Consider the following 25,635-nt stretch of genomic DNA (forward strand, 5'->3'; position numbering starts at 1 on the left):
CTAAAAATAACTATCACAAACATTTTTCTAATAAGGCCTAACCCTAACCCTAACCCTGGCCATTCTTGCTCTATGTACCTGGTTTTTTAAACTAATGTTTGTGGTACTTCAAAATACCGTATTTTTCAGAGTATAAGACGCACCTTAGTTTTTGGGGAGGAAAATAAGAAAAAAGCCAATCAGCTGTTCCCAGAAATGAATTTTAACAACAGGTTCCTTGGTTGTGAGCTCTGTGCCTTGCTTTTTTTATTTTTTTCCTACCTCTGAAAGCCTCTGAAACAGAGCTTCAGAAAAAAAGCCTCTGAAGCTCTGCTTGGGGGCTTCTTTTCTGAAGCTCTGTTTGAGGGCTTCTTTTCTGAAGCTTGTTTCTGATGTTTTTTTCAGCCTCTGAAACCTCAGTTTGAGAAGCTGGGCAGAGCTACATTCGGAGTATAAGACACACCCAGATTTTCACCCTCTTTTTGGGGGGGAAAAGGTGTGTCTTATACTCCGAAAAATACGGTAGCTAACTTTTGACAGCAGTAGGTAATATATCCACATAAGAACTGTTAAGTTATCATTTCAAAGTACATCTTTCAAAATACAATGAACTTCTGTTTAAAGTATACAATTCACAATGACAAATTATACGGATTATGGTGCAATAAGCACAGAATACAGGTAGTCCTCAATTTACAACAGTTCATTTAGTGACCATTCAAAGTTACAAAGGCACTGAAAAATATGACTTAGGACCGTTTTTCACACTTATGACCATTGCAGCATGCCTGTATCACGTGATCAAAATTCAGTTGCTTGGCAACTGGTTCATATTTATGACGGTTGCAGCGTCCCAGGGTCATGTAATCACTTTTTGCCACCTTCTGACAAGCAAAGTCAAAGGGGAAGTGTTCTGCCCCAGCTCCGGATTCCCAAGGATTGTGACACACACCAACAGTCCTTATCAAAGTTATAACGTACCAAGAATAAACAAAGCCCGGCAAAAGTTGGCAACCAGCCCAGAAAACAAGATACGATAAGACACTCACTCTCCAAAATGCTCTGTAATAATTACACGTTGTTTCCAGCAAGAAATTACTAACTGCGTGCGACTTAAATAGGCTAAGGGAGTGGCCGATTATCCTCAAACCTTACTCTCAAGGAGACCTCCTCCTCCTGAGTAGCCACTCCTGCCTTTTGGCAGCCCTGCGTGCTCGAGCATTGAGGAGAGGCTCCTCCACTTCGCTCTCTCCACTTGAAGAAGCCGCTGGAGGTTCTGAAGGCCCTGGCTGAGTCTCTGCCTCTGGCACCACATCCTCTTCAGCCTCCTCGCTGTCCGATGCGAGCGCCGGCTGCGCCTGCTGCTGGCACAACCCCATACCAGCCTCCTCATTGTCGGGATCAGCCACGATCTGCGCAGGCCGCTGGCGGGCCACAACAGGAAGCCAGATTCACTTAACAACCATATTACTAACTTATCAACTGTAGTGATTCATTTAACAACTGTGGCAAGAATGGTCGTAAAATGGCCCAATACTCATTTAACAAATGTCTCACTTAACAACAGAAATTTTGGGCTCAATTGTAGTCATAAGTCCAGGACTATCTGTATGCGTCACAGAAACTTCTCACATCTCAGATAGGAGAATCTCAATGGCAACACATATGCATAGTCTTGAACAGTAAAGCAATTGCATTAGGATACAGGTAGTCCACAAGTTATGACCACTCTTTTAGCATCCATTCAAGATTATAACAGCACTGAACATGGGCAATTTATGACCTGTCCACAAAGTTGTGGTAATCGCAACATCACATTATTCTAATTCGGGTCCTTGGGTGCCCAGCTCATAATTAAGATATCGCAGTGAGCTGCACCCATGTGATCATCATTAGTGACCTTCCCAGCTGGAACCAAAGTCAATGGGGAAGCTGGCAGGGATGGTTACAAGTTGCTCATATAAGTTGTTCCCGCTGCTTTTTCTCCCAAGGAGCCCCATGTGGGAGCTTCCAGGATCTTGTACTTTGCAGCAACTCCACACAGACATCTTGTTTGCCAAATGCAGCCATTCCAGTATTGGGAGGTCTTGTCAACATTCACTAATCCTGTAATTTTCTGGTTGGATTACTGCAGCACATTCTAGATGGGGCTGCCCTTGTAGCTAACTGGAAATTACAGCTGGTTCAGAATGTGACAGCATGCACAGTTCTAACTGCCCTACAGTTTTCCCATATTGCACTGCTGATGGAATGTAATCGGCTATAAGAGTCATCTTGAGGAATAGGAGGCAGAGCTGCAACCAAGACATTAATCAGAAAAAAGAAATTTTAATCTGAAATGTAATTTGAGAAGAATCTCAGGCTTGGTCTTCAGTAGTTCTCTCAAAGATAAAGGGAGGGAAAAGGGAAGTGCATTCAGACAACTTCTGTTACCATAACCTTTTAATTAAGGCATTAGCATTAGCATACATAATATTGGTTCCTACTCTGGTCTTACAGAGTTCCTAACCAGGCTGCTTACAGGACCGCTTCTCTCTGAGGATTTGGCCATTCCACAAGATCAGATGCAATGGGAGCACTCTATATTGTTTCTTTTAAACGTTGTCATCTAGCAGGACCAAGGAAGTGCAACTTCTCTATAGTCGGCCCTGCCCAATGTAACACCCTTTTCCCAGAGATCCAACAGGCCCTCAAACATTTGTTTTTACTTTTAAGAAATGTAGATAAAATACATTTGCTTTTATTACCCATGTTTCCCTGAAAATAAACATTCAGGCTTTTTTTCTTTTGGGGCCAAAAATAAGTATTCTGGCTTATTTTCAGGGAGGTGTTTTGCTTTTTTTTTAATCACAAAGCCCGGCATGGCCAGGCGCCCCACACACAAACACACACAAGAGGCAGCAACCGCAATGAGTCTGACTGCAGCAAGAGGTAGAGGGAGGCAGACGGCCAAAGGGCATCGGCCTGAGTGCCTCAGATCAGCTGCAGGCCGCCATGGAGAGCATGGCTGATGCTGCCACCATAAGATGGAGTGAGCGAGAGAATGATCTGATCAAACCTGTGTGTGTGAGAGAGAGAGGGAGGGAGGAGGAGGGGGAGAGAACGAATACATCACCACCGGTATAAGTCTCCGAGGTTGGATTGGATCTTTCTCTCTCTCTCTCTCTCTCTCTCTCTCATACATACACACACACAAACACACACAGAGAGGTTGGATCAGATCTCTCTCTTGCTCTCTCGCGCTCTCTCTCTCTCTCTGTGGTGGAAGTACTTCAGTGCCTGGCCGGTGGGGAACTTTCCACTCGGCTGATTTCCTCTTTCTTCTCCCTGCTCCTCTTCCTCCTTCAGACAAAAGCTGCACTTTTCGTCTATCCATTGCAGGGCAGTGCCCAGGATTTACGTTGACAGCAGCGGGGTTTGGGGAAGGGTCAATCCCTGCTTGTGGCACAGCAGAGAAGGCGGAAGGCAATCCCCCCACCAGACCAACCTGGCGAGGGGGGTGGGAAACCAAGTGGTACCAAAAGCAGCTGAAGGGCTTAAACACCACACTTTCAGCTGCTTTCAGCGCCACTTGGTTTCCCAAATTTGCGTGAATTTTTTTTTTTGTAAGAAGTTGGAAGGTCTGAACTTTTTTTTTACTGTAGTCCCACAGACTACTTTTCTTGCCCTGCACATGGCAGCAGAAAAGGGAGCTAGAAAGCAGGTTAGTGAAGGGATGTGGCTGCCTGGGGGGAGAGGGGGGGGAGTTTGAGGTGGTGTGGCGAGGATTTGGCATGGATAGCCTGGCTGAAGGGTCCTCAAGTAAACTGGTGCGGGGCACGTAGGCCAGCTCCGCACCTCCTGCCTTGCTTTGTCCTCCACCCCTCTACCTCACTTCGTTCTTCTTTGTTCTTCGCCACTTCTCCTTGCTTGCCACTATAATGGAGGAGGCTGAGCAATGCACCGGTGTGACGGCAACAAAGCGAGGTGGCGGTGGGGTGGAGAATGAAGCAAGGCTGGGGGTGCAGAGCTGCCCTCCACGCCCTGCATTGGCTTCCCCACAACCAGGTGTAAATGATTTGGGGTGTGGCACGAAAGCAACACAGCCAGAGAACAGGTCTAACTCCCCTTTATTGCTCTAACTTTGCCCCCAAACATCCCCACGTTTACAACAAGTTCTGGAGCAAAGCTCTCACACGTACCTTCAGCAGCATCTGGCTGTGAGTAGTCCAGTAAGCAAAGTTAGCCAAACAGTAACCAGAGCAAGAAGTTCAGCAAAGCAGGCAAACCAGGAAAGCCCCACAAGACAGAGTACAGTAATCTCCAGGCGTCGGCAAGTGCACACGAGGCTCCACAGATTCAACATTTGTTCCCGACAAATTTTATTTATTTTTATTTATTTATTTTATTTCTATACCGCCCTTCTCCTGCGGGACTCAGGGCGGTGTACAGCCGAGATAAAACATAGCATATAAAATTTAAAAAACAATTTAAAAAATAATTAAATAATTTTGGCCCAAAATTTTAAACAACCCAATTAAAACCGAATTCAATTAAAACTGAGAGGATGGGATCAAGCCAGCCCAGCTAGATGGAATAAGTGTGTTTTCAGGGCCCGACGAAAAGTCCGGAGGTCTGATATCGTGCATATCTCAGGGGGCAGGTCATTCCAGAGGGCAGGTGCTGCTACAGAGAAGGTTCTTCCCCTGGGGGTCGCCAGCCGGCACTGTCTGGCCGACGACACCCTGAAGAGGCCCTCTCTGTGCGAGCAAACCGGTCGGTGGGAGGCTATTGGCGGCAGAAGGTGGTCTCGCAAATACCCCGGCCCTAAGCCATGGAGCGCTTTAAAGGTGGTCACCAACACCTTGAAGCGTACCCGGAAGACCACAGGAAGCCAGTGCAGCTCGCGCAGGAGAGGTGTCATATGTGAGCACACCGTCGCTCCCATAATCCCCGGCGCAGCCGCATTCTGGACTAACTGCAGCCTCCGGGTGCACCCCAAGGGGAGCCTCATGTAGACAGCATTGCAGTAGTCCAGGCGGAAATGCCCCGCCCACTGGCATTTCTTTACATCTCAGTCCCCAGGTGTGCCTTGTGAAGTGGGGCGAGGTACTCTCCTCCCTCATAGCCAGCTCAGTCTGCATTGGTCTCGCCTTCTCTTTTCTTTCTGTGCTGCAGGATCAAGAGGGGGTAGTCCTTGCTCTTCATCTGAGCCCAGTCTCTCTTGCTCCTCCCTTCTGCAAGCCTTTCTAATTCACAAAAGCCTTGCCCGGACTGACTCTGCTCTTCCCCAGTTTCCTCCAAGGCCAACGGAGCTGCCTTCTCAAGGCTCTTGTTCCAACTCATCTTCCCCCGCAGATTCAGACTCCGACGGAGGGCATGACACAGACCATCAACATCTTGAAAACTGCCTCATCTTGCAGCGACTCCAGTAGTCCCATTCAGGACTCCACGTGCATCACTCAAACTTCTGCTGAATTACAGCAGCGAGCAAGGAGAAGTGGGCCGGTGGCCACGCAGTGTTTTAGACAGGGTTTTTGGAGCCGCCGTCGGAAGGCCAGGCACTTGTCAGGATGTTGATGGTCTGGCTGCGGGGCCCTCGGGTAAGCCGATATGAGGTGCATAGGCCAGCTCTGCCCCACCTCCATTTCGTCCTCCACCCCCTCCACTACCCTAGATTGATTTTTATGGCTGCACCTCACCCCATCTCATACAACCAGATGGTGGGTGAGGCTTTACTAGGCCTTATTTTTTGGGTAAGGTTTATTTTAGGTATGGCATGAAGATCGGGCTAGGGCTTGTATTCAGGGTAGGTCATATTTTCAGGGAAGGATGGTATTATTTCACTGCCTCCTATCAAGGAGTTAAACTTAACAAGGAATACAAACTTTTAAGTCATGAAAAATACCCTCTTAAGTGGTTATTGCAGAAACGAAAAACAGATTTACTACTATGCAAATTTTTTAAGAACAGGAGAGAGTGCATTATATTAATAAGTAAACTGCATACTTTGTTATCAAAATGCACCAACTTTGCCACTAATTACAAAGAAAGAAATAAGATAAAAATTTATAAAATTCTATAAAGAAATTGGGGATTGCAAAGAAAAATATACTTTGAAATTGAACAGTATACCTATTTTTATCCTGGTGCGTAAACTTAAATGTTTTTAAGATTAAATTGTATTTTTGCATCTTCTGGACTTCGCTTCTTAAACATGCACTGAAATGCACTAAAGAATTTACGTAGAAATGAACAGAAACTGACATATCAAAAGAAGATCTAGAACTACCTGAAACACGATAAGTCACAGTATATAAATCAAGCTGTTAAATTATAGAATTTTGCCACATTAGATTCATTTAAAATTCAGAATTACTGCTGCAACTGTAAGAGAGATTTGAACATAACTAACAATCCCAAAAAATAAGGATTCTTACCTTACCTTCCTCCAATTTTTAGACATTACTTGGAATCATTCATATATTCTACTTGAAATTTTAATGACATAATTCTTTGTTTTACAATGTTTTATTGTATTTTTTAAGTTACCCTGGATTGCAAAAGATTGAGGTGGCCTATAAACCTCATAAATAATCAAATAAATATGAATCTGTCCTAAGATGAGGCACATCTAATATATATTTTCCAAACTGTCTCATAGCAAGACATCATTTTATTTGATACAATAAGATACCAAAAAAAAAAAAAAATCACAATTCTGTGAGGCTAGCTTTCAGAGTCATACCTGTTCACATTGCTGAGACTATCAGCTGGTAGGCTTGTGCCAATGCCATTTTCAACTACGTCGCGCAAATATTTTTCCACTGAAGATTCAGAACGTCGGCCTGGAGAACGTGAGCGCTGCCTTGGATAATATGAAGGTGAATATCTCTGCAATGGGGGAAGGGACAGGCAAAAGTTACCATATGCTATCTGTTTGATAAAACAAACAGGCTTCCTATCTTCCACTGTTGCAAAATACCTTAAAACTGGATATATTCTATGTCAAGTGGTCTGGGGGTCCCTGCTCAACCATCATGGATTTCGATGAAATTTTGTGTGAACATGCACACATGTCCCCAATGAACATTGGTAAAGTGTTATGTGTGCCGATGCAATACTTGCAGAGATACAGGCATTTGTGTGACCCCATACCTCAGCCTTCTACAGTATGACTCTGAGGTTCCAGCAACTTTGAGACATAATATCTCTGGCAATATTTTGTTGAGAGACACAAAACTTGGCCATCTTGTACAACTTTTTGTGCTCTATTAAACAAAAGTATGACATGAAGCAAAAGTTGTGCTACAATCCATCTGACAAAACAAAATCACGTAGCTAAACATGGGCTTTTGAAAGTCGATCTAGTCATGTCCAATGATTTAACAAAAGTGGTGAAAACAAATGTGAAGACGGGTCAAAAGATTTGTTCCAGGTGTAAAGCCAAATACGTTTCCATGGTCCAAAGCACAGCAGATTCTTCGTCGTCAGATAATTATGATATAGACATTTCAGACACTGTTAATCAAAGTTTGACCGATTTAGGGACTTCTCCATTAAAAACTCAGAAGCAGTAGTGATAAAACTGGCTATGTGAAACGAAAAATTGAATGCGTGCAGAAAGTGGTAGCAGACAAAATAACGTTAGCCACTGGAGTAGCAACTGAAGATATTGAGAAAACTAGCGAACCTTCTGCTAAGGAATGCCAGTCATGCCAGGATTATACTGTCCTAATTCAAGATATGAAAACAAAAATTAAAATATCTGATAGATTGACGAAAGTTTTATTATTGACTTTGGCCCCAAAGTTAGTCGATACCAGTGACAGCAAAAACGTTTGGCGTTTCAGAACGTATGGTTAAAACATCAAGAAAAATAAAGAGAAACGGATTTGTGCACTACCAGATGCAAAAGTTGGCAAACCGCCACCAAAGGAAATCACCGACAGAGTTTGAGATTCTTTTTTTTTTTTAAGTTTTTTATGTTTTTATTGTTAGAAAATTATAATACAATTACACCTTTCCGGTTTCATGGTGTTAATAAACATATACATATACATAATATTTACTTATTATTTACATGGTATTGCCTGATTATCTTAATTTTAAAAATACTACCCGTAGGAATTCTCACTTATATCATCCTTAATACTTATTATTACATTTTATTTACATAAACTTATATCCTTATTCCATTTTATTTCCTACTGCCTGTAGTACAACTCATTTCAATATACCCATTTAATTAATCATCAGATTGACCTTTAGCTCTCTCACGCTTCACTTCGATTTTCTTTTCTCTAACCACTCATACCACATATCCCACACGCTATAGTAGTCAGTTTCCTCTCTATCATTAATTTCTAACGTCAGTTTGTTCATTTCGGCACATTCCATTATTTTCCTAATTACATGCTCTTTGGGTGGTAACTTTTTCTCTTTCCAATGTTGAACGAAGGAGATTCTTGCTGCTGTTATTATATGTATAATAAGATACTTCTTCTTTCTTGCAATTTCTGTCTTCAAGATTCCCAGGAGAAATATTTTTGGTTCTAATTCAATAGTGTCTCCTATTATTCCCGACAGCCATTTACATATCATCCTTCAAAATTCTTTGGCTTGTAGACAGGTCCACCAACAGTGATAAAAAGTACCTTGCTGGTGACCACACTTACAGCATTTTGGACTCAAATTTGGGTAAATTTTGGCAATCCTGGCTGGTGCTAAATGCCACCTATAAATCATCTTATATTGGTTTTCCTTATAAGTTGTTGCCCTGGTCATTTTGAGATTGTTGTTCCAAATTTGGTCCCACTCATCCAGATTTATGCTTTGTCCAATATTTTTAGCCCATGCTAGCATTGGGTCTTTATCTACCTCCTCTATCAAGTCGTACTCCACCAAATAATTATATAATTTGGCCAATAATTTATTATCTGTGCCCATCCATATCTTGTTTGCCCATTGCTGCCTATCTCTATACCATATTGCTCTTTATCTTTTTTATATCGTGATTTAATTCGTGCATATGTCCACCATTCTATGTGGGTGCCCTGTTCTTTCAATTGTTCCATTGTTCTGAGATTCCCTGCCCCATCTAATATCTCTTTATATTTTACTGTTTTGCCCAATTCCAGGACATTGGGATATATTATCGTCTCCATCGTAGATAGCCATCTGGGGACTTTAGTATATTGTTTTTGTCTTATTTCTCCCCATGTTGACATTAACGTGTCCCTTATTTTATGTTTATGGAAATATGTTCTTGTTCTTTTTCCTGTTTACCAAAGATAAGCATGCCAACCCTTCTGGAGGTCGTGCCCTTCCGAAGTCAAAATTCTTTTGTTTCCCAGAGTTGCCCATTCTTTTAACCAAACTAAGATTACCGCTTTGTTATAGATTTCCCAAATTGGAAGTCCAAGACCACCCCCGTCTTTTTTGTCTTGTAGGCTCCTAATTGCAATCCTTGGTTTCTTCCCTCCCCAAATGAATTTCCTGATAATAGAATTAAATTCCCGGAAAAATTTCCTATCTAATTTGATTGGAGTGGTTTGAAATAAATACAGCAATTTGGGTAGGACACTCATTTTGATTGCTGCAATCTTCCCTAAAAAGGATATGTGGAGCTTCTCCCACTTCTCTAAATCTTGTTTAATATTTTTGACCAGGGATACATAATTATCCTCTTTAAGGGCTGAACACTTTGTTGAAATCCATACTCCCAAATATTTAACCTTCTTAACAACTTGTATCCCCATTGATTCCTCCAAAACTTTCTTCCGGTCTTTGGTCATGTTTTTGGTCAACATTTTAGTTTTAGATTTATTTAATTTGAGCCCTGCCACCTCTCCATACTTACCAAGTTCTTCCAAAATTTGGGCGCCAGTTTCCACAGTTCCTCCATAATTAGTACATCATCCGTGAATGCTTGGGTTTTATATGTTTCCTTTCTAATTTTCAGACCCTTAATTTGCTTATTTTCTCTAATCCTTTTTAGCAATACTTCTAGAGCCAAAATAAACAGGAGTGGTGATAATGGACATCCCTGTCTCACTCCCTTGCTGATTTGGAAGGTTTTTGTTAGTTCTCCGTTCACTAGGATATTGGCCCTTTGTTTCTCATAAATCATGGTTATTGTGTTCACAAGATTTTGTCCGAATCCCAGTTTGTTAATTTGTTGCTTTATAAACTCCCAGTTCAGGTTATCAAACGCCTTCTGAGCGTCTTGGAAGACTAGTACCATTTCTTTATCTGGGTGTTCCTCATAGTATTCTAACACATCTAGAACTGTCCCTGTGTTGTTTCTTATCTGTCTCCCTGGAAAAAATCCATTTTGGTCGCTATGTATTACCTTATTCAGAATTACCTTTAGCCTTCCCGCTATAATACTCATATAAATTTTGTAATCAGTATTGAGGAGAGAGATTGGTCTATAGTTCTTTATCAATTTTACATCCGTTCCTTCTTTTTGTAAAAGTGTAATATAAGCCTCCCTCCATGATTCTGGTATTTTGGATTTTATCAAGGCCTCGTTATAGATTTCTAACAGTTTTGGAAGGAGAATATCCTCTAAATCTAGATTTTTATATAATTCCCCTGGGAATCCGTCCGGACCTGGTGATTTGTTCTTTTTAAGTTTAGATATCGCAGTCTTTAGCTCTGCCATTGTGATTTCTTTATTTAGCATCTCTTTCTTCTCCTCCCCAATCAGTGGAAGTTCTTCTTTCAATAGGTATTGTTCTACTTTTTCCTTGGGGATATCTTCTTCCTTGTATAGAGTGGCATAGAATTCACGGACCATCTCTAATTTCTTTTCTTCCTTATTTATGATGTGACCCTCTAAATCTTTTAGTTGGTAAATAATCCCTTTCTCTTTTTCTTTTTTAAGTCTATAGGACAACCATCTGCCCGGCTTATTGGCATTTTCAAAATAATATTGTTTAGTTCGTTTGATTTCATACGCTAATTTTTCCTGGTCAATTATATTCATTCTGTGACGTATAGTCATCCAGTTTTCTTTTGCTATTTCATTGTCTGGGTTTTGCTGCACTTCCTTCTCTGCCTTCCCCAATTCTTCCAGCAATGTCCTCTGGGTCTCTCTCTTTTCTTTATTTCTATGTGCTCCATATGCTATTGCCAGTCCTCTTAGGAACGCCTTCATTGTGTCCCAGATTACTCCTTGGTCAGTTGGTTCCTTTTCATTTTCTTCAAAGAAAACTTTTAACGCCCCCTTTACTTTCTCGATATTTTGTTTATCCCCCAAAAATTGTGTGTTTAGTCTCCATCTTACATTCGTTCTCTTATACCCACTCTTCCATTTGATCTCCAGTGGATTGTAATCCACCCATATATTGGGTGCAATCTCGGCTGACATGATGTCCATTCCTATATTTCTGCTTACCCACATCATGTCAATTCTAGACCATGATTTGTTGGGGTTTGAGTTGAAAGTGCATTGCCTTTTATACGGATGTAAAGTTTGCCAAATATCTGCCAGGTTCAGTTCGTCTACTAGGTCAAAAAAAGATTTTGGTAAGTTTTTCCTTTTTTTCTTTTGGCCTTTGGATCTTTTATTATCTTTATTCGAGTCCACCACTCCATTAAAGTCTTAGATTGTGCATATATTATTATTATCCATTTTACTTATTATTTCTCGTACTTTATTATAGAACTCTCTCAGATTTTTATTCGGGGCGTAGATAGCTGTTACTAATATTGAGGAATTACCTCTCTTAATTTCAACCACTAGTATCTGACCCTTTGAGTCTGCATATTTCAGCTCTGCTTTTATTTCCTTCTTAATATACAGTACCACCCCTCTCTTTTTTTTCCCTGCTAGGGAGGTATAGAGATTTCCAAGTTTTTTTATACTCCAAATATTTTTCATTTTCTTTTTTTATATGCACCTCTTGGAGGCATACTATATCCACATTCTGTTTGACTAATTTGGTGAAGAATATTTTTCTCTTTTTATAATCATTCAAGCCATTTACATTAATCGATAGATGTTTCCAGTCGTCCATTCTTATAGCCTTGTGTTGTTTTAGTTCTTATTCGCTCGTGTAACTCTCTGTGGTCTTTGTTTCTTCCTTGCTTCCTTGCTTTCCTTCTCTTTCTCCTCTGAGTCTCTTTCTCCTCCGGGGTCCCTTCTTTAGATCTTCTTTGCTGGGTAAGTTCCTCTTCTGTAGTAGTCGCTTCCAGTTCCTCTTTGCTGCTCTGGTCTTCTTCTGACCCTCTCAATTGGTCTAAAAAGTCCTGAGCCTCTACCAGACTATCTATTTTGATTTTCTTCCCTTGCCATGTAATCAGCATACCCTCCGGCAAGATCCACCTAAAGAGTATATTCCTCTTATTCAATTGGATAGCAAGGAATCTATAATCCCTTCTTAATTCCCTCACCCTCCTCGGGACTTGCTTTAACACAATCACCTCCTTTCCTTTATAACTGACTGGTTCTTCCCTCACCATATTATAGAAAATGTCCTTGACTTTTTTCCGAGCAAACCTTATATGAACCTCCCTGGGCAACTTGTTTCGTCTGGCATAGTTCGTTTGCACCCTATATACCTCGTCCAGTTCCTTTATTATCTCATCTGTGTCTTGTTGTAAGACCTCGGCTATTAATTCCGCCATTACTTGATCCAGGTTTTCATCCTTATCCTCGGAGATGTTTTGGAAGCGTAGGTAGAAGGAGGCTCTGTCCATTTCTAGCTGGATGATCGAGTCCTCTAGCTCTCTGTTTTGTGCCATTAGTTTCTGGTCTACTGTGTCCAAATTCTTTTCTTGTTGCTCAATTTTGGATTCCATCTTTTTTATTTTCTGTTCATTCATTTGTATCGACTGCTGTATATCATTCATTTTTTGATCTAGACCTTTGATATCCGTTTTCAGTTCTAAGTGATTGCTGGACATCTTTTCCTGCATCATGAGCATTGTCTCTTGTATCATTGCCAGCATCGACTGCATTGCTTGCATGGTACAGATCATGGCTGATTTTTCAGTCTTAGATAGACCTTCTGTTGACTTTTGCATTGCAGGTGACAACATTGTAATCGTAGGATTAGAGAGGTTTGGGGTTGTTTTCTTTCCCGTTTTGGTCACAGTAGATGCAAGGCTCGTCATCTCCTTCAACACTCTTGCCTGGTCTCTGATTATCTTTTCAATGTTCCTCCAGATGATCATCCACTAATTATCTTTCCTTTTACTTGATATGTCTTCTGAGATTGGCAGCAATGAGAATAACTAAGAGAAACCTTTTCTCAGGATTTGCAAAGCTTAAATGGTTATGTCTTCTTTTGAGCTGCTAGGGACGTTAGGTACCTTTGATTCTTCTTTACCTATTGCTACTCCTTTTTTTTTTAATTATTAATTGGTTCGATCCCCCAAAGGATCAATCAGATCTATTGATCTTTTCTGTTTAAATCCAATTATATCTATTAAAATGCTAATCTCTTTCCAAAATTCCTTGGTTCAAATTGATGTATAATATTCACATTCACCCTTAAATCAACTGCAGTTCAGCTAGCAGCTAGTCATATATCACAATTAATTCCACTACAGTACTATTAATAATTAATCAAATATAAAAACCAGTGACTCTTAGTTAACTTAAATCTAAAGTGTCAATTAAATATATTATTTATAGTATCAATATGTATATGTATAAGTAATTAAGTAAACAGTCAGATAATTGATCAATTAATTAATAAATCACTATATCAGGTATTAATCAATAGTAATGTTGGACAATATAATTAATTTATACACAGGAATATGCCTTAGATATAAAGATAAATAAATGCAATAGGCTAATTATTTAATACAGTCAAACTTATGCCCACCTATATAAATGTTATTCTGGTACTCTAAATATAAGCAAATAAGAAACTTAATATAAAACAATACAGTATAAATATGTTAGTAAGCTTGTGTTAGTAATAGTTTATGTCAATGTAATTAGTTACTTGGTTGTTCTTAATCCCTTCAGTGGCAACATTTATGAGAGCCTAAATAGGGGAGGATAGTAGTCAGATATCACCAGTTTTTGTTTCTCCCATCTCTTAGTATCTTAAACTGTCAAAGTATTTCAGCTCGATTATTCCACTTGTCTTCTCCTGGTGCTCCTTCCTGCCTCTCTAGCCATTCGTTGTTCTTTTCGTTGATTTACAATATGGTTGCACTTCCGGTCCCAATCTTCAGTTGCTCTTCTCTCCCAATCAGCAAATTCACGTTCCTGAGTCTCCAAAGCTCTCTCATTTGATCCAATCAGCAAGTTACATCCACTTTCTAGTAGCGCCACCACTCCGCTTGCAGATCTCTCCTTTCTAATTTCTCGCCGGCTTGTCTGCAATCACTCTCGGGTGTCGTCTTCCCCTCCTCTCTCAGTCGCCGCTTATTCCTTTTGTAGCTCCTTTCGATCCGACCCAGCCGGCACAATTCAAGCAAAGTCCAAGCGTGCTCGAGGGAGACTAGAAATGAGTGCTCTCCAACACCCCTTTCACCGGAATTTCTTGCTTCCCGTCTTGTTGATATCGCACCTTCAGGTCCGCCATTGAAAGGCAGATGTGCCGTGTTGGTTCGACAATGGATATCGGTCCAGCCGAGTGGGTTTGCAACTCACCACTCTGCCTACCGAAGCCCCACTATTGTCCGCAAAGCTCTCCAAGCTTCAACGCCTCGAAGGGTCCCCGAAACGCAGCAATAAGTGGCGTTGGGAAGGAGCGATCGCTCTTACCATGCCATGTTGCCACAAATCATCAACCGGAAGTCTCCAGAGTCTGAGATTTCTATGAGGATGACAAATTTAGCAGGATGTGCTCCGGCAAAAAGAATTTGTGTTTCCATTCGGCACGATGGCGTCAAGGTTCACAAAAAAAAGTGGTTGCTACTGTGCAATCTGAAAGAACTGTATGTGGCATATCGAAACAAATATGGTGCTGAAATTGGTTTCTCCAAATTCTGTGAACTCAGATTAAAGTGGTACGTCACCATCTGTGCCTCAGGCACATATTCCGTCTGTGTCTGCACCATTCATCGAAATGTTAAGCTTATGCTACAAGGTGTCAACATTAAAGAGGACTACAAGCTGCTCTTGGGAAAGGCAGTTTGCAATCTGAACACCAAAGATTGTATGTTGCAGCAATGCCAAAACTGCCCTGGTGAAAAGGCACTGTTAGCGCATTTGGATGAAATATTTGAGGACTGGGATTCTGAAGAATCAATTGAATTCAAACAAGGGGTTCATACTGACCGCCAAATGCTGGAAACAAATGTTCTCACTGTTGACGGCTTCATCGGAAAACTGACTAGCAAAATGTGTAAACAGACTGGGCACCACTTCGTTTCAAAACATCAAAGAAAATATTTGAAGTCGTTGAAAGCTGGCCTAAAAGAAACTGAACGGATTGTACTGATGGATTTTGCAGACAATTACTCATTTGTTGTCCAAGATGCTGCTCAAGGCTTTCACTTGGAGAATTTGCAAGCCACAGTGCATCCGTTCGTCACTTATTATGTCAATAAAGATGGTGCACTGCAAATTGTCAACTGTTGCATAGTTTCTGATCACATGCAACATGACAGGGTTTCCGTGCCTGTGTTCATTTGGACGTTGATTGAGGTTTTGATGACTACAATGAAGATTACAAGAATATAATACTTTAGTGACAGTTTAGTGGCATAATACAAAAATTACAAAAATTTCATCAATCTGTGCAATCGCAAACATGATTTCGAAATTAAGGCTGAATGAATTTTTTTTGGCACGAGTCATGGCAAATCACCATGCGACGGAGTTGGCAGCACAACTAAATATTTGGCTGCTCAAGCCATCCTCCAGCGACCATCAACTGACCAAATACTGATGTCCACAGATCTGTTCAACTTTTATGACAGAAACATTCACAGAATTAAATACCGTATTTTTTGGAGTATAAGACACACTTTTTCCCCCCCAAAAAAGAGGTGAAAATTTAGGTGCGTCTTATACACCGAATGTAGCCCCGCCCACCCACTGACCCCCACTCTTTGGCTTTTGCCTCCCAGCAGTTTACTTCCTTGCAGCAAGCAGCAAGAAGACACAGCTCGTTTCAGCTTCAGCACAGCATAATTAGTACAATTGGATTGGCCTCCCAACTCTCAGATGTTTTGCTCTCAGATGTTTTGTGCAGGCCTCTGCTGCTTGCTGCAAGGAGGTAAATTGCTGGGAGCAGATTTTTTTTCCCTTATACTAATCAAGCTATGCTAAAAACGAAAATGAAAGTAAAGCAGGCTATTTGCTGTTTGCTGCAATGAGTCAAAATTGCTGGGAGGCAGAGGCAGATTTTTTTTTCTTGTTTTCCTCACCAAAAAAGGTGTCTTTATACTCCGAAAAATATGGTATATATATGTTCCGAAGGAAGAAATCGAAGAAAGCAGGATGCTGCAAGAAGAAAGATGGAAAGTTAACAGCACAATAGCTGGCACAAGAGATCATCACCAGTTTGTCCCAGTTGATTCAAATTTGATTTCTGTCAGCAAAGTTTCAAGTGACACGATTAACTTTGTGGCCAAAATGTCCAATACTGTCGATCCAAATTTAAAATTGGCCGACATATTTCCTGGTTGTTATGTTGCCTGCATTTATGACAAAAAATGATGGGTAGGCAACATCTTGGAAATTTCGATCGAACAAAATGATGTGTTGGTGACATTTATGCATCCGTGATTGGCCTGAAAGACAAGATGTTTTCCAGAACCACATCTTATTTGCGTGCTTTCAGTGCCTTCAATAACATCGTCAGGTCGACAGTATCAATTACCAGAAGCGACGCTAAAGAACGTGGTGCATAAATTCAATAATAAGCGATAGTTGGAATTTCACAGTTCATACGAACAGTACGTACTTCGGCTTGGGAACCATATAAGATGCCCACTTTAGGCTTGGGAACCTAGGATAAACTGCCCAATTATCAGTTTGGGAACAGGAGATTCCCATACAAGACTTTGGAACCTCGAGGAAAAAACCCAACTACAGGCTTGGGATTTTGAACCAAGAAACCCACCCTGGCTGATATTGCATAGCTATCGGGCATGCCCCTATGGCAATGGAGTTGCTGGTTCAAGTGCCTGAACTGATAGTTACAATGTCACCATGGACCAACACAATATAATAGTAGTAATGATATCTATATAAAACAAAAACGACGAAAAAGTAATAGAATGCATGTGAGGTTGCCATAGCAACATTCTTAACTTTGTCCCTATTTATTGTTAGGGCTTTATACGTCAGTGATGAAAAACCAACCCTACTTTTTTAGGGGGGTTGAAACATGGTCTTTCTAATGAGAATGATTTAGCAGTTTCCAGAAAGTCATTTTTTGTAAAAGTGGGCTGAAAATACCCTATTTTTGGCATTTTTACAAAAAACATCAAAAAACATTACACTCAATTTGTAAACTTGGAAAGCAGAATGACATTTTATATTCAAAAACCTTGTGTTGTTGTTATTACGCACAAAGTTTCACGTTTATCATACCTTTCCTTCCAGAAATATAAAAAGCCAAACTTTAACCTTTTTTCGAGCCGCACTATTTTCGACTAACTTTGCTCCAAATTATCTAGATGGAGATCACTCATGAGAATATTTTTATTACTTTGTTTAATAGAGCACAAAAAATTGTACAAGATGGCTATGTTATGTTTCTCTCAACAAAATATTGCGGAAGCTATTATGTCTCAAAGTTGTTGGAACCCGAGTCATACTGTAGAAGGCTGCAGTATGGGGTCAAACAAATGACTATATCTCCACAAGTATTGCATCAAAACACGTAACACTTTACCAATGTTCACTGGGGACATGTGTGCATGTTCACACAAAATTTCATCGAAATCTGTGATGGTCGAGCGGGGCACTTTTCTGAAATCAGACTTGACATGGAATGACTAAAAAGTTAAAGAGAAAAACAGCTAAAAAGCGGCTACATTATTGTTAGTTGTGAAGTCGTGTCCGACCTATTGTGACCCCATGAACAACTTTTCTCCAGGCCTTCCTGTCCTCTACCATCCCCCGGAGACCATTTAAGCTCACGCCAACTGCTTCAGTGACTCCATCCAGCCATCTCATTCTCTGTCATCCCCTTCTTTTGCCCTCAATCGTTCCCAGCATTATGCTCTTCTCCAGTGAGTCCTTTCTTCTCATTAAGTGACCAAAGTATTTCAGTTTCATATTCAGGTTCTGGACTTCTAAAGAGCAGTCAAAGTTGATCTCCTCTAGGACTGACTGGTTTGATCGCCTTGCAGTCCAAGGGATTCGCAGGAGTCTTTTCCAGCACCATAGTTCAAAGGCCTCAATTCTTTGACACTCAGCCTTCCTTATGGTCCAACTTTCACAACCATACATTGCAACTGGAAACCATAGCCTTTTGACTATACACACTTTTGTTGGCAGGCTGATGTCTCTGATTTTTGGAATGCTGTCTAACATTGCCATAGCTTTCCTCCCCAGGAGCGTCTTTTAATTTCTTGGCTGTAGTTCCCATCTGCAGTGATCTTGGAGCCAGGAAGATAAAATCTGTCATTACCTCTATTTCTTTCCAATCTATTTGCCAGGAATTGAGAGAGCCGGCAGCCATGATCTTAGTTTTCTTAATGTTGCATTTCAAGCCAACTTTTGCATCCTCCTCCTCCTCCTCCTTCACCCGCATCAGAAGGCTCTTTAATTCCTCTTCACTTTCTGCCATTAGAGTGGTATCATCTGCATATCAGAGGTTGTTGATATTTCTCCCAGCAATCTTAATTCCAACTTGTGATTCATCTAGCCCCAACTTTCTCATTATGTGCTCTGCATATAAGTTAAATAGGCAGGGTGAAAGAATACAGCCTTGCCGGACTCCTTTCCCATTTTTGAACCAATCAGTATTTCTGTGTCCAGTTATCACTGTTGCTTCTTGACCCGCATATAGGTTTCTCAAGAGACAAACAAGATGGTCTGGTACTCCCATCTCTTTAAGAACTTGCCACAATTTATTGTGATCCACACAATCAAAGGCTTTAGAAGCAGAAGTAGATGTTTTTCTAGAACTCCCTAGAGTTATTTGAGACGACCTCGAAACCTGACAGTATGTTGGCAATTTGATCTCTGGTTCCTCTGCCTCTTCGAAATCCTGCCTGCACTTCTGATAGTTCTCGGTCCACATATTGCTGGTGCCTAGCTTGTAGGATTTTGAGCATAACTTTGCTAGCATGTGAAATGAGTGCAATGGTGCGGTAGTTTGAGCATTCTTTGGCATTGCCCTTCTTTGGAATTGGAATGTAAACTGACCTTTTCCAATCCTGTGGCCACTGTTGAGTTTTCCAATTTGCTGGCAAATTGAGTGTAGCACTGCATCGTCTTTTAAATTTTGAATAGCTCAGCTGGAATATTGTCACCTCCTTTGTTGTTGCACAGACTTCCTAAGGCCTATTTGACATTCCAGGATGTCTGGCTTGAGGTCTGAGGCCACCCCATCCTGGTTATCAGAGATGTTAAGCTCCTTCTTGTATAGTTCTTCTGTGTAATTTTGCCATCTCTTCTTAATCTCTTCTGCCTGTGTTAGGTCCCTGCCATTTTGGTCCTTTATCATGCCCATCTTTGCATTAAATGTTCCCTTCATATCTCCAATTTTCTTGAAAAGATCTCTAGTCCTCCCTATTCTATTGTTTTCTTCGATTTCTTTGCACTGTTCATTTAAGAAGGCATTCTTATCTCTTCTAGCTATTCTCTGGAATTCTGCATTTAATTGGGGTGTATCCTTCTCTTTCTCCCTTGCCTTTCGCTCCCCTTCTTTCCTCAGCTATTTATTAAGGCTTCCTCAGACGTCATTTTGCTTTCTTGCATTTCTTTTTCTTTGGGATGGTTTTAGTTGCTACCTCTTGTACAATATTGCGAACCTCTGTCCATAGTTCTTCAGGCACTCTATCAGATCTAATTCCTTAACTCTATTTGTCATCTCTACTGTATATTCATCAGGGCTAGGATTTAGTTCATACCTTAATGGCCTAGTGCTTTTCCTTACTTTCTTCAATTTAAGTCTAAATTTTGCAACAAGAAGCTCATGATCTGAGCCACAGTCAGCTCCTCATCTTGTTTTTACTGATTGAATAGAGCTTCTCCACCTTTGGCTGCAGAGCAAATAGTCAATCTGATTTCTGTGTTGACTGTCTGGTGATGTCCATGTGTAGAAACATCTCTTGGGTTGTTGGAAAAGAGTTATTATACAATGTAGCATATAGCAAGTGACTGTTAATCTGAGGCACATAGCTCATATCTACTTCTGTTATCTGAAATTAAGATATGAAAATAAATGTTTGCATAAGCAAGGAAATAGAGTCATTTAGAAGGGCTATACATTTCCACCTAAAATTTGTAGATCATGATGTAAAATATTTTTTTTGTAATTTTTTACATTTTTTGCACAAATTATTTTCACAGAAAATTTTAAGTGTATAGAAATGTGTTGCTTCATAAAATTGACACAAAGATAACATACAAGGATAAATACATCCTTGAGAGGGCGGTGGTTCCACTAAGGTCTGCTTCCTTCTCAAGAAATCATTAATGGATCCAACATGGTTTATCCCATCTTCTTTTTTTTTTTTAATTTTAAAAAACAAAACTTTATTCATTCTTTAAAAAAGTATTTAAATGCTAAATGGTTTATCCCATCTTCAATCCTTCCTGTTTAGGGACCACTGTGTCCTAATTAAAGATTAATTTAATCCAATTTAATTTTTGAATTGGATCTATTTTCTGGATTATATCACTCCAAGACTAGGTCCAAAAGGCAAGTCCAAAAAAGCCCTAACATATTTTTTCTAAAAAATTTATATTCACAAATTAGTATTCTGTTGATGTATGATACAGCAATTCTATCTTGTGACAGAGAAAATATAACTTTGTTCCTTTCACATACTACAGTATTGTGTAGTATGTTACTGACAAAACAATGAGATTGAGTAATTGTTCCATTTTCAAAATCTCTTTGATTTTCAAGATGGAAAAAATGACAAAGAAAATGTACAATTCTTCATGGGGATACATGAAGAATAAAAATAGTTCTTCTAAAGAAACTGAAAACCAAAGTAATATAGATCACACACTGAAAAGTATAGCCCTAGTTCTGAAGTTTCAGAGATGAATTTATGAAAATCATTTCTACAAAATAAATCCAACTAAGTGCATAGTGCCAGATATGTAAACAAAAATAGGACTATCATTTCAGAGGAATACAGGTAGTCTTCAACTTACAACAGTTCATTCAGCAACTGTTCAGAGTTACAGCGGCAATGAAAAAAGTGACTTATGACCATTTTTCAGTTACTTTTGTAGCATCCCCATGATCATGTGATCAAAATTCATATACTTTGCAATTGGTTCATACTTATTGCTTTGTCCCAAGATCATGTGATCACCTTTTACAACCTTTTGATAAGCAAAGTCAATGGGGAAGCCAGATGCACATAACAACTGGGTTACTAACTTATCAACTGCAGTGATTCACTTAACTGTGGCAAGAAAGGTCGTAAAATGGGGCAAAACTCACTTAACAAATATCTCTTAAGGAAAGTTTTGGGCTCAATTGTAGTCGTTAAGTCAAGGACTACCCATACATGATCATGGAATTGACTTTAACAACATGGTATACACAGCTTCTTTTTTTAAAAAAAGCTTAGATTTTTTTTAAAATTTTCAGAATATTACTAAATAACCGTATTATGCTTCACATTTCAATCTTATTACGCCTCCAGCTCATTCAACTGCTTACTAATCTGCTGCAAAAGCAGATCAGAGCCTGATAGTACAGTGGACTAAAGCACTGTTAAGTAACACCAGCTGCCTGCAATTACTGCAAGTTCAAATCTCACCAGGCTCAAGGTTGACTCAGCCTTCCATCCTTTCAAAGGTAGATAAACTGAGGACCCAGTTTGTGGGGGCAATAAGCTGACTTTGTGTAAATATATAAAAATATGAAGGCTATTGCTTAACGCATTGCGGCCCTGAGTCTCCTGAGAAGGGCGGCATATAAATTAAAAGCAAAAAAAAAAAAAAAAGAAGCAGCAACCTCATTCACAAGTTCTACAAAGTATTGAGCCTTTGCGATGTCTGTGTATAACTGAAAGCAAACAAAAAACAAAAAAAAACCCTACAGTGACCCCTTTACGTAAAAAGGAACTTTCCATACATTAATGCTTACTCAGAAGCAGCTCCTACTTAATTCAACCAGAATTTAGTTCGAGATGGCAAAGCCTGCCTAGAGTAGAAGTCGTATGAAGAGTTGACTTCGTAACTTTTCCTTTTCCTTTCCCATTGCCGTCAAGTCAGAACCTTCCACTTAAAAAGACCGACGGGTTCTCCGATACCGTCAGGCGGAGAAAACGATTTGCAAATGTGATTGATGTAGCTTGGGGGATTGTCAGAAACTGTTCGGCCTTCGCCCAAAATGGGGGAAGAGGAAGGCGGACGATTTTCAGAAAGAGACGGAACGGCGGCGGGGATGGGGGTGGGGGGAGAGAAGGTTCCCCAACCCCCGCTTTGCCAACAGAGAAAGCACAGACACATGGGACCGGAGACGGAAGGTAGATGAAAGGAGGAAGCTCCAACCGAGCGTACCCTGCTGAAACGGCGCGGGGAAGGCGAGCGATGCGAGCGATGGGAAAAGCGACGGCTAGGCGGGGAGCGGTGGTGGCGGCGGTGACCCCGCGGAGACGGCGAGCGGGAGCGTGGCCCACCCTCGCGATAGGAATCGATGGAGCCGAACCGGGACCGTTGAACTCTCATGGCCGGATGGCTGCTCTCGTGACGAGACATGGCGGGTAGCCTTAACGGCTTTAAGCGTCCACTCACTCCTTCTCCTCACTCCTTTTTTAAGCGTCTCCGGGCCATTTCCCCCCATCAACGAGACGCGTACGCATGCGCACCGGGCTCAAACGCCGGATGTGCCGTTGAAGCTTGACAGCGGCTTCGTCCTTACAAAATGGCGGGGACAGAATTAGAATCACGTGGCGGGAAGGGGCGTGGTTGAAAGGCAGCGCTAGGAAAAAAGGCGCTGGAGGGAGGGGGCGGGGTTTGAAGCGTTAGGTATCTATTATTCGATGAAGAGAATCGATGATTGCCCTTCAGTTATCAAGCTGGCAATGATCAAGCCTCTGCAAGAACCCCAATCAAAACTTAAAAGGATTCTGCCCTCGTCGTACCATTACCAAAAGGGGGATTCCAAATGATCGCTTGCTGTAGTCACAGCCAGAAGAGGAGGAGCAATCAAAACGTCTACCTGTTCATTTTAGTGCAAGGAATATTAAGGGTTTTTCTTATGACAAATATATAAGACCTGGCTTGCGCGTAGTAGGAGAAAAGGTCTGCCCTGATTAGGTCTCATGAAATGGTTGTCCCTAGAACCGTGGGCGTTCGTGATCTGGTATGTTCTGCCCAATTATGTTTGTTTATTAAATTTTACAACGCCAACCAGATGTAGGCATCTTTTTAAAGCTATCATAATGAAACTGAAACTTCAAGGAAAATTATGTCTTTTCATCATCCAGCGCACATTTAAATGCCAATAAGACCGATAGCTCAGGGTTGAATTGTGGAGTTTTTGGTGCTGTCTGAGCTAGGTTGTTTCATTGGGTAAACATCTGCAAGAAAACAACCAAGCTCAGAGGCGCCAAGGATTCCATATTTAAATGCCTCTGAGATTTCCCATCTATGGGGCCAACGTATGCAAGTTAGTACCGTGTTTCCCTGAAAATAACACCTTGTCTTATATTTTTTTGCAAAGAGGCATTCTCCTTAGGTTGAGGTGTGCCATCATTTTGGAGGAAGCAAATGGCTGTCAAAACTAGTAAATGGGATAATTGCCTATCATTTCTTGCTCCCAGCCTCTCTCCTTTTTGCTCACCTCAGTGAATCATTGCAAATGCTGGATTCCAGTTTTGGCTGCCTTTTGTGCATTTCATAATTTAGAGAGAATACTAGGCAACTTGTGACCCATTGGATCATCCTTTGAGAAAGGTAATGCAGTCTGATGTGACCAAAGCTTACATTAAATTTTAGGTTGACCGTATACAGTATTTCATGAGCTTTTTTGCATGAAAGCAGGAATTCCGACTTCCTGCTGCCTTCCCTGTTGATTTTGTTTATGGGAAGCTGCCAGGGCTTGTCAGAAATCAATCACATCAGGGATCCTGCAACAGCCCCAATTTTGTGATTAAAACTGGTCTGAATATCATGGAAATTTAAATTCCACAGGAATGATAGGTTCTGAGTTTTTAATGCATTTTTTAAGTTAAAGATTTTCAGGTACTGATTCAAAAATTATTGTGATACAATGCACTGTTTGGGCTAATATAAGGGTGTAAACAGATAAACAGCTAAACACATTTAGATTTTTAGTAGTATATAAATACACAATGCAAAATTACATTTAATGTTGCCCTGCCCCTATCCCTATTTCACATTATTCCTTTTATATCTTCTCTAAGAACTTTTAGGAACTCCTTCTTTGAATAGTTTTGCTTTACAAACTTTGATTCCCAAAGATTTATTTTCCTTTATCAGAACAGTCAAATTGCCTTGCTCTCTACAATGAAATTCATTGGGTCAGTATTAATGAAAGGTATCTCCTTAAAGCATTTGATTCTAAAAATACCACCTCATTGTATTTGTGTCAGAAGCACTGAGATGCTTCCAGGTTGAAAGGATTAGCCAGTGACATCACTGTTGCCCAGGGGATGTCCAGTTGGGGGCTCTTTTCAGTTGGCTGGAGCTGGAGTGAAGGACAGGAGCTCACTTCATCACACAGCAGCATTTGGGTCTCAAATGCAGGCTTGCTAACCTCCAACCCAATGTCCTAACCACATGAGCCACCGTGCTCTTTAAAAATACCATGATAGCACTATATACCAAGCTGACATATATGTCTTAAATGGCAAGATTTATAATACAGAAGCAATAAACATATGGCTGCTTTCTCTTCTCAGTTTTGTGAAGCTGCTTGTTACACATGAACAGCTTTTCATCTCTCTGTGTATGTTTTGTGTCAAAACCACAGAGGCTCAATAGCTTAAAGATGCTGGAGGTGGTCTCTCCAGTGATTCGAGTCCTAGCACCATGTGGCAGAGTGAGCACCTGTCACTTGCCTCAGCTTCTGCCCACCTAGTAATTCGAAAACATGCTATACATGCGAGTAGATAAATAGGTACCACTTTGTTGGGAAACATGGCAGAATTTTGTGTGGATGGTCAGAGTCCTGCCAGTGCTGGACCTACTCAGATGCAATGATGACTGAGACATCGGTGGTGAAAGAAGGCCCCAGGTGATGCCACAAGAGGCCACTCAACTTTCTGGTACAGTACAGAGCTAGTTCACCCCCTCTGGTGCACTCTGGATAAGCGCATGAGCGCAAACTAAATGGACTAGCACTCTTCAGCAGCCAAATTACTACTATGTATTAACATTGTAGTCTCCTGGCTAATTGTACCATCAGAATACAATAAATAAATGTGTCAAAATTCCACCAAAAAGGCTTGCTCCAGTTTCTCTAGGCCTGACAGTTTATTCGATATATGTGAGCAAAACGGTATGAGTATTGAACACACATAAAATCTTCTTCATGAAACTTAAAAGATATAAGTTTTAAAGTACAGACATGGTGTAATCCT

The 25,635-nt window shown here is 40.7% G+C and overlaps 1 protein-coding gene across 6 annotated transcripts in view; it reads right to left on the reverse strand.

Moving 5' to 3' along the window:
• The window catches only part of LOC117671870 (zinc finger protein 318-like), a 62,790-nt gene extending 39,798 nt beyond the window's left edge, over positions 1-22,992 (reverse strand). For 4 of the 6 annotated variants that reach the window (XR_015731474.1, XR_015731475.1, XR_015731473.1 and 1 more), the window contains exons 1-2: positions 22,589-22,969; positions 6,707-6,852 (exon numbers count right to left, since the gene is read on the reverse strand). Coding sequence is in view for 1 of the 6 variants with exons in the window: in XM_087883053.1 (XP_087739179.1) it covers positions 6,707-6,852; positions 22,589-22,786 (344 nt within the window). In the remaining 5 variants the exon portion in view is untranslated. Of the gene's footprint in view, positions 1-6,706; positions 6,853-22,172 lie in introns of all 6 variants that reach the window. The other 2 variants (XM_087883053.1, XM_087883054.1) reach the window with 2 other exon arrangements.
• Positions 22,993-25,635: the final 2,643 nt, after the last annotated feature.

Source organism: Pantherophis guttatus, chromosome 1 (genome assembly GCF_059756535.1).
Source record: "Pantherophis guttatus breed Tessera chromosome 1, ASM5975653v1, whole genome shotgun sequence".
NCBI classification, from domain to species: Eukaryota; Metazoa; Chordata; class Lepidosauria; order Squamata; family Colubridae; genus Pantherophis; species Pantherophis guttatus.